Below are 18,413 nucleotides of genomic sequence, written 5' to 3' on the forward strand. Positions count from 1 at the left end.
AAATAAACACAAAAAACAGAGATGAAAACTAAACTTAAGTAAGAAATTTACTTTTGCTGTGGTTAAATAGATTTTTTTATTTTGGCGCTATTTTTTCTCTAAATAATGTTGATATGGCAACAAGTAAATACACGAAATGTCTTCATTCTGGCATGTGTGGAAAGGGTTAAAACATGCGCGTTACAACTAACCTTGCGTTGGGTTGTGCCCCGCGCTCCCCTAATAGAATGCTTCCATCTTGCGGTTAACTTGAATATAACGCCTAAAAGGTTGTCTTCCTTTTACTCCAACTGTTAGGCTACTGTAGTTTAATGTTCAGATAATAGCCTAATAAGGGGATCAGATTTCTGAAATGAAAACCGGGGACATTTTCTAGTTCAATGGTCAAAATATAATTGAAATCTTATTCATTATTATAATTATTCATTACAAAACGGGGACAATACGTTTGGGGTAGGGGTAAAAAAAAGATCTAGGCACAAAGTTATGCAATGTTAATACTTATCAATAATTTATCGTTCTATTATTATAATTTAATTAAGTATCGAGGTCAAACGGAACACCAAAAATAACACTATGGAAGAAAAAAAAGAATATTAAAAAATATATAAGAACACTAGCCTATACTTTTTACATTTCGTCCCCTTGGAATTATAAGGTTCTATCTGACATTTGTGTCAAAATTTAGTTATTCACATATTCTTATTCTGACAACTTCTTTACATTATGTGATGTTGTTTTTTAAGTTTTTAATTTTTTTGGAACTTTTTATTTACAAAATAAAAAGTTTTTTTCTACACAGTCAAATGGAATGCAAAAAACTTTAAAGCTCAATATCTCCAAACCAGTCATATTCCAAGGTGGCGATTTTCTAATTGTAGCCTATTTAATATTTACAACTTTTTTAGCTTTTCAAGTTTTGTTTGCGGTTTACCTTCACCATCCCTAGGGTTCTTTTGCACTAGTAATTGTTGCAAGTGTAATTATTGGTTTTTAATTTTTTATTTGTTCATATCCGAGTGTAGGCCTACTTTCACACTTTCGAACGTTTAAAATTGGGCTAAATACCACGCCATGTTCAGACCCTGTTATATAGGCTAATCCATACAAATAGTAGTACTTTCATTTAAAATGAGTAGTTAGAATGAGACTACCTTGAAACCGATAACTTTGTCCTTTTGATAACTGATGATAACACTGATTTGCTCCTGTCTCGTCCCAAAGTAAGTAGTGGAGCCAGTGGAGTGTGTAGTGATCAGTGTAGCTTGCAGCCCCCTCTGTTGGCGAAAATAATCACTACACGACTGCTCTGGCAACAAGCAAGCAGTGACTCCCTATGACTCCCTGTTGGTCGGGCTTTTGCAGTGTTTTTGCGGATTGTTTAGTAAAACGGGGACATTTCCGTGGACAGCTCGATCTAGTCGGACACAGAACTAAATAAAAACCCTGTCGTCTGATCACCCTAGCTATTAAGCAACTTTGGTATTTATTTGGTATTCTAAAGTTGATTCTAGGACATTTTTTCATGCCTTGTTCACCGAGGGCTTTAAAATAATTATGCACTATTTTCTGTACATTTACTATTGAAACAACAAGGATTATGAAAAGCACTAGGGCTAGGCCTATAACGTTACAAGATTCAGCGCAGTGGATAAGTGTTAATAAACGTAAACCATAAAGAGGTAAAGAAAATACAAATAGCCTATATATTTGCGATATGAAATCATATGTAAAGTGATAAATATTGACACTATTACTATTTTTTGGCAATCTCTACTATACTGGCGTTAACTGAAAGAGCGCGAGCTGCGTGTTGTTGCTATGGTTACCACCTCAGGCGAACGCAATTTCCACAATTTCTTGCGAGCTTCTTAGCAGATTCTTTTTATGGTTTGTGGACTTTTACCCAACTCTTGGGGTTACTGAAACGTTGTTTGAAAATGCTCTTTAAACGAACATAGTTTCATGTTAGAAGAATAAGGCTATTTAAGAGCCCCATTTAAACCCCCCACAAACTCAGACCCCACAATGAAGGAGAAGAGTGAAGTCTGCCCTGCCAGGTAAGTTTCCCTCTCGCAGTGTTCCCTCACACACACACACACTCTCCCTCTGCATCACACACACAGGAAGCAGAATTTCCACATTCCAGCCGGTGTTGTGTAGATCAGGACACACCCAGCGCTCGCACACACACATTGTACAGTAGAGACGCGATGGGACGGCTGCTCTAGCGCTTTGTGTTGCGGTCATCTGAATGAATGACAGTTATACCAACAGCTCACAATAATGACACGTGAAGGTAAGCGGCACTTTTAACACTTGCTCTGTTACTTTTGCACCCACGTATTTGCCCGAGTGAATTTTAGTAAAGTTAGAATTGCTCCGGTAATATGCAATGGATATAGAGAGAGAGTGGTTTTGGTCAATAAAATAAGTTAATTTATTAATTAGAAACGTCTTATGTTGACCGTTTCAAACGGATTGTGCTTTGTATTGATTTGTTACTTTAATCAGAGTTAACCAGCATTGTGAAGTTGCGCTTGAGTAAAATAAAAGATCCGCTATCTGAGAGGAAAGTGCTGGACTGGGTGTAACAGCGCTCATTGTTCTGCCCTGAGATCATGTTGGATAGGTAGGAATATACTACATTAGGAACTTTTTAGGATGCAGGTCATGTAAAATGCCCCTCTCTTTCCTGTTTAGTTGGAACAAACCTTGCGCTCCAAATACTTGTAGCCTACCTTTAACCTCACAGAATTGATCTCCCTTGCACAATGTATTGATAACTCAATCAGTCACAACAACTGTCATGATTTTAAAGAAAATCAGTCAATGTTTCTATAGGTTGTCTCCTTTTTGCTGGCCTAAATATGAATTTCTATTTCCAAATGAGCTCATATTTTGAGGACAGTTACACCCAAGGAAGTAGCAGGGAAACACAAAGACCGGATTTGTTATATTAAAATTTAGTTAAAGCTGCAGTCCCTAATTTTTTGCGCTCTAGCGGTTAATAAACACAACTGCATGCGTCTTGTGGAAGAACATTGCAGCCGGAGCTACTTCCCTCTGTTTATGTCTGGCGAGTCACGCAGGGACTGTGCTCCTCCGCAGCGGTTCCTGCCAGACCAGTCTGAAATAGTCCCAATATAAACGCAATTATAAGTGTGCCATAAGGATTCAGGGTAAAACAAAAATACTGTTTGGAAAATTGATTCATGTTGTACAGTCTCATTATATCATTTTTGTAAATCTTGAACCCAAAACAAGTTACGGACACCAGCTTTAAACCATCAAATAAACAGTTATAGGTGGAATGATCTAGTTGTTTGTTTGATCAAATTATTGATCTAAAGCCCACACTGTCACTGTATGATACTTGAAATTTTTCCAGAATGGCTATACAGCTGAATAAAATTATGCTGCATTATTTTCCTGTTTAACACTGTAAAGCTGCTTTGAAACAATCTACATTGTTAAAAGCGCTATATAAATAAAGTTGACTTGACTTGACTTTGTTTGCATGGACAGTTTTTTCCTACATTGGGAACAACCACAAGACAGACGGTTTAGGCTTACAGGATATAAAAATATCATTAGCTCAGTATAAAACAATAGTCAATGGAAAGTCTCTGCATGTATGAGAGAGATCAGCACTTATCTGCTGCTTAGATCAAAATGTAAGTGATTGTTTTGTTAGGGCTTGCTTGCTGAATTTAAGCCAAGATTGATTCTCTCCAATGGTATTAAGTGCTTAAAATAAAGAATTTAGAGGACTTAAATCTGTAAATCTCTAAATTGTGCTATTGCCTATCATTACTTCATTTATACAAATTACTTGTATTAGTTGATTTTCTGTATTAGATTTACAATGTTTGTACAGATGGCCGTCTTATCATTTCAGAGAGACAGAAAATCCTGAGCTGGTGTTGGGTAAACAAATAGCTGTTGATGATATCTAAACTAAAAAGAGTGTTTCAGCAGTAGTGAATGCAAGGCTGGATTGGCCGGGTTCCTCATCCCTCGTTCCTGATGTGGATAGTCTGTGTTGTCAGGGGGTTTGCACATTCCACTCCCATTGTTTACATCAGGAAAGTCTGATGCCAGGCCTATACTTGTGGGAGAACAAAAACATGTACAGTCCTCTGCACAGCAGGGGAAAATATACTGGAGTAAAGTTTTCTTAAAGATAAGAGAAGAATTAGCTTTTTTCCTTAAAACTACTCCTAATAAATCAAAGTAGTACTAAAGAACATTTGCATATTGTTATGCATGCCGTGATCGCTGTCAATATTCAGTGTAAGCTATTTATGTTTTCATAGCTTACAAAATTATATTACACACTTTTGTTTAATGAACGTGAACAGGAAATAATTTATTGTCTTGCACCTCAGCCATCAAAGGATGTGTGTGTGATATATTTGTTCAGTTCCCAACCAACCGTGAGCTGCATGGTTGCCAGATAAGATGTTTCTCTGTGAAGCGTGGACTCCTGATCCCAGACTCACCTCATCACCATGCCAACTCCCACCCTAATGACAACAGTGCCGATGCCCTGGCAGTGTTGCTACGCACATGGGATCCTTATCTCTCTGCTCAACCTGAGCGAGCAGATCCCTGGAGGTCAAGCTAGAACATAACAGAAAGAGAGAGAGAGAATAGGCATACATGCGATATTTCACTCTTAAGATGCAAAATCAGAGAGCATTAAACTTTCATTTTCTGGTTGACTGTGAAAAGTTGTTGTTCTGAGGCAATTTCAAAAGTGTTTGTTTTAGCGGCCTGACGGGGTTTCGTTAATATTCGTAGGTACAGTAGCCATTACACACACGCGCGCACACATGTGTATATATATATATACACACTCACCTAAAGGATTATTAGGAACACTATACTAATACTGTGTTTGACCCCCTTTCGCCTTCAGAACTGCCTTAATTCTATGTGGCATTGATTCAACAAGGTGCTGAAAGCATTCTTTAGAAATGTTGGCCCATATTGATTGGATAGCATCTTGCAGTTGATGGAAATTTGTGGGATGCACATCCAGGGCACGAAGCTCCCGTTCCACCACATCCCAAAGATGCTCTATTGGGTTGAGATCTGGTGACTGTGGGGGCCATTTTAGTACAGTGAACTCATTGTCATGTTCAAGAAACCAATTTGAAATGATTCGAGGTTTGTGACATGGTGCATTATCCTGCTGGAAGTAGCCATCAGAGGATGGGTACATGGTGGTCATAAAGGGATGGACATGGTCAGAAACAATGCTCAGGTAGGCCGTGGCATTTAAACGATGCCCAATTGGCACTAAGGGGCCTATAGTGTGCCAAGAAAACATCCCCCACACCATTACACCACCACCACCAGCCTGCACAGTGGTAACAAGGCATGATGGATCCATGTTCTCATTCTGTTTACGCCAAATTCTGACTCTACATCTGAATGTCTCAACAGAAATCGAGACTCATCAGACCAGGCAATATTTTTCCAGTCTTCAACTGTCCAATTTTGGTGAGCTTGTGCAAATTGTAGCCTCTTTTTCCTATTTGTAGTGGAGATGAGTGGTACCCGGTGGGGTCTTCTGCTGTTGTAGCCCATCCGCCTCAAGGTTGTGCGTGTTGTGGCTCCACAAATGCTTTGCTGCATACCTCGGTTGTAACGAGTGGTTATTTCAGGCAAAGTTGCTCTTCTATCAGCTTGAATCAGTCGGCCCATTCTCCTCTGACCTCTAGCATCAACAAGGCATTTTCGCCCACAGGACTGCCGCATACTGGATGTTTTTCCCTTTTCACACCATTCTTTGTAAACCCTAGAAATGGTTGTGCGTGAAAATCCCAGTAACTGAGCAGATTGTGAAATACTCAGACCAGCCCGTCTGGCACCAACAACCATGCCACGCTCAAAATTGCTTAAATCACGTTTCTTTCCCATTCTGACATTCAGTTTGGAGTTCAGGAGATTGTCTTGACCAGGACCACACCCCTGAATGCATTGAAGCAACTGCCATGTGATTGGTTGATTAGATAATTGCATTAATGAGAAATTGAAATATTATATATATATATATATAGCCTTTTAAAGGTTTGGTAGAATGGGTAAGTGACAGAATTCTTCTAAACGAATTGAATGGCACCAGGATTTTAAATAGAACAGAATTAAAAGAGTTAAATGCAATAATTGAATGTGATATAATAATATGATACAATCATCCTGTTAGTTCAGTATTTCATGAGCATTAGTACATCTCTAAAAGTATGATTTCGATGCTGTCAATAGATTAATGTATGTTTCAGTGTTAGGAGTGTATAGGAAACCTCTTCGGAAACATAATTTTTGTCATTCCATTTGGTGCCACACGTGGTAAAGAAATTACGTACTTCACTGTTTAAATGTTATATGTTTTGTTGTTGTAGGGCTTGTCTTTTTATGCGGGTTGGGGATTCTCCAAATGCTGCGTGTGACTGAAGGAAGCACTGGGGAGTGTGGGTGTCCAGCAGCCAGCATTTTGTCGGATTTTCCATCTAAGGTACCCAATGACACATGCTGCTTGAACTATTCAGGATCCACATTTAACCAGGTGTCTTGGCCGGCTTTTTTGCCACATACACACCTGAGGATTTTGGACCTAACTAACTGTAATATCAGTCACATTAATCACAGTGAAGTCGGTGATGCTGTAAGTTCACTGAGAGAGCTGTATCTCAGCCAGAACAAACTGACATCTCTCCCAGCTGACTTCCTCACTAAAGCTTATAGTTTGGAAGTGCTGGATTTGGGAGCGAATCGTCTGAAGGATCTGCCCAAACGATTTCTGCAGAACTCGGACAAGCTGCGAGTGCTGATCCTGGGATGGAACCAGCTGAGCGCTCTGCCTCATTCAGCGCTTCAGCCTTCGCTACAGCGTCTGGAGCTCATTGGAAACCCCTGGGACTGTACATGCTCGCTGTGGGAGGGGCTTCAAGGTGGCCTGCATGACAACTCCAGCAGCCTTCTGGACCTCGCAGGTAATCTGACCTGTGCCTCGCCCCAAAATCTTGCAGGACAGACGCTTTGGACTTTGCAGAACAGTCACGTGTGTCATTTGGCCAACCTGACCGCTCTCTTCATCCTGCTTCCCCTGCTCTTCCTCCTCATTTTGGTGCTATGCTGGTGCTGTGGCAGAAAGAAGAAGAGGAAAAAGACCCCCTCGTTCAGCCCAAATCGCAAAAGGGCCAACAACTCCCATTGCAACGGACGGTGGCCACATGCCAAACTGCCCACTGATTCGTCGGCAGTGCCGGTCGACGGCGGAAAGGAGGTCATACTGAGGAACCAGCTGATGCTTCAGCCATCGTCCACCCTGTTGGGCAGCACTCGGGATATTTATGAGGAGGTGGAGATCAAACTGGGCTCTGTGGACTCGCTGGCTCCTCCGCCATCCACTTGCTCCACAGAAGCGACCCCGGGAAAGCAGGACCTGGATACGGTGAGTGTGAGCGAGGTGATGAAGGACTCGGCCGATCGGGAGAAGGCGTACTTGACCCAGTCCACCGAATACTACAGCCTGGTTCCTGGGATTGAAATCGAAGACTCAGATCATGGAGAGTATGAAAGCGTGGACCTCTCGTGACATAACAGGAAATGCTGCATTAGGTTGAAATACTCAGATCATATTAAGTGCACTGGAGTTTTGTGTCTATGAATTGAATTGGAGCACTGGTCATTACGTTATCCATGATGCTGGTGATAAAGGAAGTCACTGCGCCAGTGTGAAAACATTACTTTTGAATACAACGTGAATGAATTACTGTGCTGATAAAGTGTCAAACGAAGCTGTTTGCAGACTCAATCAGTCTGGTGTCAAGATAAGCTATCATATAGCTGTCGCCTGGATATATTTTCATTATATCGAGATTTTTATTATATCTTTGTCTTCTGCTGTAATTTAGATGGGACGTTTTTTTATCACTGTAATATTACTTTGTTTCAAATTCAGTTACAGTGTTTAGTGTCAATGTACAATGTATTTGGTGTCACATGTAATTTATATGTCATATTATGAAGAGAACATTAGACAGAACCTACAGTCCAGCCTCTGGTCCTAAACATAAGCAACCAAATCTGCTATAGTAACTATAATTGAAAACAGTGCTTTGCTAAAATTTGATGTTTGATGGACCAACTATTCTCTCCTACACAGAAGTAAAATGTTGACACATGTTGAAAACATGACCATTTATTTAGTATCTAGCCTGCATCCACATTTGTCCACAGCTAATGTAATCATTATTTTCGGCCTTGTTAATAATTAATTTACTCTTAGTAAGTTTAAAATGTGCATAATCAAATCAACAGAAACAGATAGTCAAATGCCACTTTATTTGACTATCTGTTTTCAGATGATATCTGCTTTCAGATAATATCAGGCTGACTCAGTGAGTTAAATGTAACATAAGCAGATTTCAATGGAAAGACTAAATAAAGAGGTCGAGTGTGGGCACCATACAGAACAAATAACACTCAACTTTTCTCTCGTCCTGTGTTGTTATTGTAAACTGAAACTATTACAAATTGTAATAGTTTTCGGTAATTGATATAAAGCTGAAATTTAAAAAATATCAGTGAAAAACTTAATTAAATGAAAATTAGAAAATTAGCCTTGGCAACAAACTGAAATAAAACAAGTTTAAGTTGAAGTACTAAAATGACTAAAACAAATACTGAAATAAAAGTAAATTAAAACAAAATAGAAATGATAAAAGCAAATAACAAAAACAAACACTGAATGAAAACAAAAATTATAGTGATTTCAAACTACACTGAAATTTAATTTTTTTTTTTAAAACTAGAGCTTAGTTAAACATTTTGTAAATGGAACAAAGGAATGCACCATTTCAGTTTGTGTGATTCTTATTCATATTTTACATTTATGAATATAATTGACATAAACTGATTCCCATTCCCTTGTTCCATTAATTTTTTTACAAAATATTTTACAAAGCTCTTTTTTTTACATTTAATTCATAAAATTAATAATATGTAAGGATTATTAAATTTGATACTTAAATTTACTACACAATTGAAATGTGTAAATGAAAAAAGGCTTATTTTTTGAGTGTATTAATGAATACTGTAATTCATATTTTACATTTATGAATATGAATCACATAAACTGAAATGGTCCATTGATTCCCTTGTTTCGTTAATTTTTATACAAAATATTTTACTAGCTCTATTTTTTTTTTACATTTAATTCATAAAATGAATAATATGTAAGGATTATTCAATTTGGTGGAAATTTACTATACAATTGAAATGTGTAAATTAAAAAAGGCTTAATTTTTTTAGTGTATTAATTAATACTGTAATAGTATATTAAAAAATAAAAATAACAATCTCGACAAAATGGCAGAACAAATCTCTAACAAGAGTGATGGTGAAACAACAGAGATTTTGACAAAACTGAACAAATCACACAGTTTTTGTAATCTTGTATGCATATGAGTTACTCTGGATATGACATTCTGTATGATTTTAATATGAGAGCTTGTGGCATTAACAAAGAATCCTGAAAATTATAAATTATATTTCTTTCTTGGCTTCAAATAAATGCTTTTTCACATAATTGAAGTTTTTGAGACTCTTTCGGTGTTAATTTGGCTGTTTAACTGAAATTGTGAAAATGTTTTTTTAATTGGAGTTTAATTGAAATGTGTTAACTATACTGAGTCCTAAGGGAGCAAGTAGGAAATGAATATAGCCCATCAGAGTCTCACACTGGCCTTCACAAGATGCCATTTATCTGCTTCTGTATCCCCATAATGACCCAGCCCATTCATTAGTGGCTGAAATCACTCAGCAGTAATAAAAAGCTAGCTCTGATTTCCCCTCTGTGTGGGAGTTTGTAATTATAGCATTGGGTTACTCAGTCCCAGTAAAACCTGCAGCGCTCTAATGCCATCTATACCTGCCCTGCTGCCGGAGAGAGTGTTATTTTGTGGACTATGTGTGTGAATCTTTATTTTTAAACAGGCTCAAGATTATACCTCTGAGAAGAAAAGCATGTTCGTTTACTTAGAAGCATCATTTTATATTGCAATTATGAACATACTATACTTTTTTCTCACTATAGTCCCCTTTACCTTGCTCACTGGGGTTGTAAGGCGGTATTCTTAACGCAGTACATAAGCTGCTTATATACATTTATTGTGAAAGCTGCTTATACAAATAATTTTTATTTGAAAATTTTCTTCTTCAGGTTTATACATCCAACATTAAGTATAGCCAATTTAAGTTTGGAAACAATATGTTGTATTTAGAATGTCACTCTTACTATTTATCTAACAGTTTAAATTTATTTTCATACATAAAAATATATAAAAGGATTTTAGGAAGGGGGTCCCTCGTAAAAGGTTCATTATATTTGGGGGTCCTTGGTAAAGTTTGAAAACCCCTGACTTAGCAAACTACTTGTAACTAGTTTAACTTAGCAAAGAAATGTAATTTAGTGATTACCGAAAGGGTCATATTACACACGCAATATATATATATTTATATATATATATATATATATATATATATATATATATATATATATATATATATATATATATATATATATATATATATATTTAACTTAGCAAAGAAATGTAATTTAGTGATTACCGAAAGGGTCATATTACACACGCAATATATATATATATATATATATATATATATATATATATATATATATATATATATATATATATATATATATATATATAATTTTTTTATTTTTTATTTTTTTAAGCTAAATAAGATGCCCTTCAAACGAGATGGTTTTTGAATGATGAAAATGCATGTAATGTTTCTTTAAGAACAAACATTTTTTAACAATTATTGTTTTGTAGTTATTATTTAAAAAAGGAATCATGTTTGCCTACTTTCCTGATGTATTTTACATGCACAATAGATATCTTAAGGAATGTTTATCATGATTCTTCTTGCCTTAGAAGAAAACAGGATCAATCTTTTGCTGTATTAAAGGGTTAGTTCACCCAAAAATGTAATTTCTCTCATTAATCACTCACCCTCATGTCGTTCCAAACCCGTAAGAGTCTTCCTAAGACCTTCATTCATCTTCGGAACACAAATGAAGATATTTTTGAGAGCTTTCTGACCCCTGATAGACCACAGCATTATTACCAATTTCAAGGTCCAGAAAGGTAATGTTAGTAACGACATCGTTAAAATAGTCCATGTGAACATTAAGGTTCAACCTTAATGTTAAGAAGCGAAAAGCCAAAATAACGACTTTACACAACAATTTCTTCTCTTCCATGTTAGTGTTCTACGCAGTAAACACAGTGCTGCAGCGCTTTACGGTTCTACGTCAGACCGTTGGCTCACTATTGGCCGATGCTGTTCACGTGAGCACCGACGCATGCGACAGCTCTCGCACTTCATCAAAATTATCTTAATTTGTGTTCCGAAAATGAACAGTCTTCCGGGTTTGGAACGACATGAGGTTGAGTAAATCATGACAGATTTGTCATTTTTAAGTGAAATGGGTGTTCTGCTTAAATGAAGTGAACTGTGCTGTGTCTCCCAAACTGGTGTAGCTCAGTGAGTGTATTTTTCTTAGTATCTACCACCCCCTAGTGTTTTTTACCCCTCACACCCAGTGCATGAGCTGATTACCACAAGATTATCCCAGATAGTTTGAAAAAAAGAATTTAATTGATTTTTTAAATTATGCTAAGTATTTAAACTGTGAGATTTAGCCTACATCTGCATGAAAAGACGTTTCTTGGATGAAAATCTGTGTAACTATTAACGTTTACAACAAAATAATGAATGAATAAAATATATAAACATGAACAACAGACTTGAAGGCTTTTAGGTTTAATTCTTCATTTTAAGCCTTTTGAACCTATCATGTTCAAGAACATCTTGAACTTTATTATCATGGGAAAGGTCTAATAAAGACTACAAAAGCAGAAATAGGACCCATTTCAACACAACAGCATTCCGTGTTAACAATAGTTTTCTCTCCTTATTTAGATTGTTTGGTTGGATATAAAGCACTACGTGGTTTTAAAATCGCTGTTCGTTTGGGTGTGTTTGTCGATGAGCAGTTCACACGAGAATGGTTTTACAGCAGTGACATGAAAGAGGATTTATAACTAGTGTAAATATTACTAAGGCCTTTCAGGGAATTCAAGTTTTATTACATATGCTGTAACTAAGAATTACTAAATCTTTTATACTTGCTGCTATTTAAAATTAATATTAACATGCATCAGAGAACAGGATACAGTGGGATTCCCAACCATCCTCCCATACATGGAGTTTAAGGCTTGTTCAAAGTTTGTCTTACATAAGCTTTTTGTTTCTTAATAAAGCACTATTATAAACTAAAAGCTAAATCTTGATCAAAAGATAATTCAGCAAATGCAGAATCAAGTAATACATGCCTAGTCATAAATTAGACCTTTACTGTGTTTTCCATGGTAATCATTCATAATGAGACCTGTGTGAAACTGACTTTGACCACAAACATGTTCTTTTAAACTGGGTTCCCTATCCATAAATCACAAGATGGATTGAAAGGTCCACATTAAAGTCAGATATAAAGGTGAAAGCAAGAGGTGTGTTTTCTCTCTAAAAGAAGACGGGCTTGAAACAAGCTTGAGGTAAGAACAAAAAAATTCACCGTTCAAGTGATGGAATTGAGATAACTTCTAAATTCCTTGGGTTTTTCCCTAGTATTCCACCATGACGGTGTCCTACACACTCAAGGTGGCCAATGCTAAGTTTGGAGGCTTCTCAAAGTTGCTCTTCCGATGGAAAGGAAGCATTTACAAGCTTCTATACAGAGAATTCCTGGTCTTCTGCTTACTGTACAGCTTCATCAGTGTTATATACAGGTATTGTGACATTTTACATTTATCAATCGTTTAGTTTTATCCAAAGCAAATAACACATGAGCATTAGTACAACACAAGTGTCAATCCATGTTGCATCTTACAGGTGCGTCCTCAATATCGAACAACAGCAGATGTTTGAGCGACTTGCACGTCATTGCAACAAGTTTGCTAAACTCATCCCTATGTCATTTGTTCTTGGTGAGCATAAATGTTCTGACCGTAGCACTTGCTTACTCCTTGGATTCCTTGCGATAAGTTTAACTGCTCTGTGGTCTTTGTTAGGGTTTTATGTCACACAGGCATTTCAACGATGGTGGGGTCAATATACAAGCTTTCCCCTGCCAGATAACCTGATGATGGTCGTGTCTGGGAATGTTCATGGCATGGATGAAAGAGGCCGTCTGCTGAGGAGAACTCTGATGAGATACGCAAACCTGTCATCTGTCCTCATCCTGCGCTCCATCAGTACACGAGTACGCAAGAGATTCCCAACTCTGGAGGACATTGTGGAGGCAGGTAAGATCTGAATTTGCATCTGGTAATGTTTTGGAGGAATTTGAATAGAAGTACAATTTTAAGGTGTTTTCCATATCTTCATTATATCTAATGAAGTAAACATCTACTGCATTGTTTCCTATGGCACAGGGGTTTTCAAACTGGAAGTGCTAGGGGTTTGTGGAAAAGTTTAGAGGAAAAACTGTGTAAAATCTTTTAGGTTTATTTTTCTCCATTATGCTCCTGATGGGGTTTTGGTTTCCTTGCCACTGTTGCCTCTGGCTTGGCGTGCTCAGTTGGGGACACTACATTTTTCAACTAAATATTCAAATAAATCTAATTATTAAACTAAATTAACCATATAAACTAAATTACTGATCTTAAGCCAACACTGTCACTGTATGATAATTGAAATGAACTGATGACATCACCGTTTTCTCCGGAATGGCTATAGGGCTGAATAAAATTATGTTGCATTATTTTCCTGTTTAACACTGTAAAGCTGCTTTGAAACGATCTGCATTGTTAAAAGCGCTATATAAATAAAATTGACTTGACTTGACTTAAAAATATACATATTTTCTATATAAATATAGATTAAAATTAATAATTAAAATTGTTAAAATAAATAATTTAAAATTGTATTTTTTAATTAATTATTTAAATAAATGAAAAAAATTAAAAAATATTAAAATAATACATATTAAATTATTATTGAATAGATGAATAAATGATTTTAAGATATATAAATATTAAAATCTAGATAAAATAAATAAAAAATAATACATTTAACAGTACAAAACTAGGGGGGGTGAAGAAACAAAATGTATGTATCTTAATTTTATATTTTCCAAATAATACTTTAAATTGGTCTTTATACTCATATATAAAAAATACATAGTTCCTTTTTTAATTTTAGGACGGGTGTCCCTTTTTTGGTGGTCCATTGTCTCTAAAAATCCCCTTATTATTATCCATTATTTTGCAGGATTCATGACCACAGAGGAGCTCAAGAAACTAAACCATCTGTACTCTGACTTTAACAAATACTGGATGCCACTTGCATGGTTTGCAAACCTGGCATCACACGCGAGAAAAGAAGGCCGTGTGAAAGATGATATCGCCTTGCGACTGCTTATGGATGTAAGTGCGTTTAAACATGTCAAGATAATTCATCCGCGCAATAAAAGCACACTCATTTTCTTCCTCTTTGTCAGGAGCTGAATAACTATAGGTCAAAATGCAGCATGCTCTTCCACTATGACTGGATCAGCATTCCCTTGGTCTACACACAGGTGAAGCTCATAACAGATCTTTCATGGGTGTAGCTCACATATGCATTCAAGTCATCTCACTTCTTTTTGGATGCAGGTAGTGACCGTGGCTGTGTACTCCTTCTTTACATTTTGCTTAATTGGGCGTCAGTTTGTGAAACCTGAGAAAACTGAGGAGGAGAAGTTTCTGGACCTGTACGTCCCAATTTTCACTCTACTGGAGTTCTTCTTTTACGCTGGCTGGTTAAAGGTACGATGGGTGCAATGCAAACTGCACACTTTGTTCTACAAAATTGATTTGATTTCTCTAAAATCAAGGGTGTATTCATTCTTAAAGGTAGGCGAACTTATTATCAACCCATTTGGAGAAGACGACGATGATTTTGAAACCAACCAACTCATAGATCGAAACATTCAGGTCAGTAAATCGATAAATACTCGACTGCATTTCAAAGGACGCATGTTTGATCATAACCACTCATGGCAATGTTTTTAATTTTTATCTAGGTTTCTATGCTGGCTGTAGATGACATGTATCAAAATCTTCCTCCCCTTGAGAAGGACAAATACTGGGTTGATAAAGGTCTTTCATATCCATCAACTATGAAACCTGTCTTCATGGGTTCTACACATGACATGAGGTGAAGAACTGGAACAACTATTTATCATTTTTAAATACTTGAAATTTGTAAATATCAAAGGGGCAGAATTTTATGTAGGGGGAGACACAAATTTTTTTTCCCCAAAGCCTAAACTTATTACTGCCAACAGTCAATAATATCATTATTCCAATCAGGTGAAGTCCGTTGGTCACTTAACTATGGAATAATCAAATGCATTGGCCATGTATGCAATTCTTGTTTAACTGCAAATTGTATCTGTTATCAAACACAATAAATGAATGTTATTGGTGATTAAATAGTGTTACACAGAAACCGGTACTGAGGAGCAGCCCTTAGCAACCGGAAACTGATATATTTGAAATATGTATGTTGTCAGTATTTATTAGGGGTGTAACGATTCATCTACTACATCGATGTATCGATTTATTTTCCTATGATCTAACTACATCGATCTGTGCTTGGCAAGTTGGCCTTCCGGACGACATATATCGATCTAACATCGTTTTAAAAGGTAATCAATCGATTGTATCGATCATAGGAAATAACGCATTGGATTTAAGCACGTCAGACTTTATATGGATGTTTTTTCTTAGCACTTTTAATGATAAAGGCGTTAAACGTTACTCGATTCAGTCTGCCTATCTGTGACATCATCGCAACGCACCAGCAGCAGCGCTCATTGAAATGAATGGGATCGTGTCGCTTTGTCGCTGCGTGTTGCTGGCGGTGTGAACGGGGCTTGAGAAAACAAAACATAGCATGGCGCATGGCAGAGGAGAAGCCAACGAGCGAGAAATTATCAAGCCACCAGGAGAAAGCGCTACCTGTACTTTCAACCCTTGCTAAATGTTACCTGTGCATTCCTGACACCAGTGTGCCAGCAGAGCGAGTTTTTAGCACTGCTGGCCACATAGTGAACGCACAGAGAAGTGTTCTGAGGTCAGATCATGGTGATATTTTTGAAAAAGAAATCTGTAAAGTCATTGAAGAGTAGTTGGTTACATTTTATCTTTTGTTAAATATTGTTTGTTTATTAAACTGAGAGTAGTAGCGGGCCAGTTTATTCAATCTGAAGAAATGTTGGTTGCACTTTATTTTTGATATTAATATTGTATTTGTATTATTTTAATGTTGAAAAACAACAGCAAAAGTAGCAGGTAAACTTACTATTAATTAAACCTGAAGAGAAGTTAGTTGCACTTTATTTTTTATATTAATATTGTAATATTTTTATGTTGGAAAACAAAAGCAGAAGTAGCAGGTTAACCTACTGTTGAAATGTTGGTTGCACTTACTGTGCTTTTATTGAATATGTATTGAATATTGAAAATGAGAGCAGAAAAGGTTATCTTCCTGTTAATTCAACCTAAACTGTTGGTTGCACTTTATTCAAATAAAATTTTAATGCATTTGCCATTAATTGTTGTTTACTTGTTTGTTTATATCCATAATTAATTGATATACCGGATTCCCTTACAAGAAACAACAGGAATCTAGGAAACTTCACCTGCACTGACCAGTATCCAGATATTTATTTCAGTCACACAATTTTTGGCTAAAAAGTTACTGAATCGATTTCAAGTCACTGAATCGTTTCGGATCGTATCGTTCTAAATTAACCAATATCGTCCTTGAATCGTATCGACAACCTCAAATCGTGATACGAATCGTATCGTTGTTAAAACGAATCGTTACACCCCTAGTATTTATGCATGATTTACTCTCAAAGTCTTCTTGCATTATGTTCCTGTTGTAATTCTGTATTTATTAGGATACTCGAGGATGATGATGAGGAATCTATACCAACCCCCAAGACACAATTGCTTGCCATCAATGTGTGGCCGACTACACACAAAATAAATAAGCAGAAGAGCAAGAGCTTGCAGCAGTTTTGTCTTTGCTGCAGAGCTAAATGCAAGTGTGAGCGCTCTAGTCTTGAACAGCCTTCCAAGAGCAGCATCCCATCACCACCGCAGCAACAAAACATCATTCAACACGTCTGCCAGGAACAACTCTTGGAGCCACCTGAAACTACAGGACCAGCATACCAAGACCCATAGATACATTTCACTTCTCACTCAGATTTTATTTGTCATGTATTTGGATTATGTACTTGCTGCAATAATCGAAACCTCATCCTTTCTTGCACTTTTGACAAATGTACACTACTGTTCAAAAGTTTGGGGTAAGATTATTTTTTTTAAATAAATTGTATTCAAGGATGCATTAAATTGTTTAAAAGCATCAGTAAAAATGTTACAAAGGGTTTATTTTTCATATGTTGTCTATTAATGAAAAAAATAGTTTCACAAAAGTATCAAGCAGCACAATTCTTTCCACATTGAGCACCAGAAATGATGCTGAAAATGCAGTGTCTGCAAATTACATTTTGAAAAAGTTTTTTTTTATTTATTATTATGATCATTCTTACAGTGAGCATGTGACTTTTTATAGACAACTGAAACCCTTAAAGGGTTACTTCAGCGATCACCATTAAGCTTTGTATCAGTAGAAACCCGGTAGTATGTTCAAATTATGTTACTTTCCCCCCTCATATCCCCCTGAGATGAGAGAATTATGCATTATTTCATCTGAGGATTCTTTTTTTTGGCCAGAGGCTAAAAACTACAGCCAGTAGGAGCTAGTTCCCTGTTAGAGATCTCACAGAATGTAAACGTGCATGGCCACTCGGATAAGGCATTATAACGGAGCAGTGCGGAGCAAAGTGAGTGTTTAAACTTTTCAATGAATTCCTATGAAAGTTAACCTTCCACATGCAATCTGAAAACGCGCAGAGAATGACAGCTGCGCTTACCTCAGCTTTGCTCATCTCGTGATGAATGAGCCTGTGTCTGTGAAGTGACTTTGGTTCGGCTCTTTCACACTTTATTGAAAAGACACATTCAGTTTTTAATTGTAGTGTTTATTCTCTAGCTGAATGAAATTATTGTATTACTATGAAGAATCAAAACGACAGTGGGGGCGGTGTAGGGAGTGGCCTCATAGGGCAGCGAAGCAAGTGCATTCTGGGAGTTGTCTTTCATCCACATGAGACAATTTCCTGTCTTTTCTCAGTCTGGAAGGCACCAAATTCAAAAATAATTTCACATTTATACTGCATAATTGACCTA

At 36.7% G+C, this 18,413-nt stretch overlaps 2 protein-coding genes across 2 annotated transcripts; both read left to right on the plus strand.

The window, feature by feature from the left end:
• Window positions 1-2,188: 2,188 nt before the first annotated feature.
• LOC307127432 (uncharacterized protein) lies at window positions 2,189-9,602 on the plus strand. The gene is made up of 2 exons (XM_079818650.1): window positions 2,189-2,299; window positions 6,414-9,602. The coding sequence occupies exons 1-2, from the start codon at window positions 2,287-2,289 to the stop codon at window positions 7,607-7,609; spliced, it is 1,209 nt and encodes a 402-aa protein (XP_079674776.1). The 5' UTR covers window positions 2,189-2,286; the 3' UTR covers window positions 7,610-9,602.
• A 3,136-nt stretch (window positions 9,603-12,738) lies between these two features.
• best4 (bestrophin 4) lies at window positions 12,739-17,342 on the plus strand (the record flags this gene model as incomplete). The annotated part of the gene is made up of 9 exons (XM_079819452.1): window positions 12,739-12,890; window positions 12,994-13,088; window positions 13,173-13,406; window positions 14,374-14,528; window positions 14,603-14,680; window positions 14,757-14,909; window positions 14,997-15,077; window positions 15,167-15,300; window positions 17,054-17,342. The coding sequence occupies 9 exons, from the start codon at window positions 12,739-12,741 to the stop codon at window positions 17,340-17,342; spliced, it is 1,371 nt and encodes a 456-aa protein (XP_079675578.1).
• Window positions 17,343-18,413: the final 1,071 nt, after the last annotated feature.

This window comes from Gobio gobio (genome assembly GCF_949357685.1).
Source record: "Gobio gobio genome assembly, chromosome: 6".
Lineage (NCBI taxonomy): Eukaryota > Metazoa > Chordata > Actinopteri > Cypriniformes > Gobionidae > Gobio > Gobio gobio.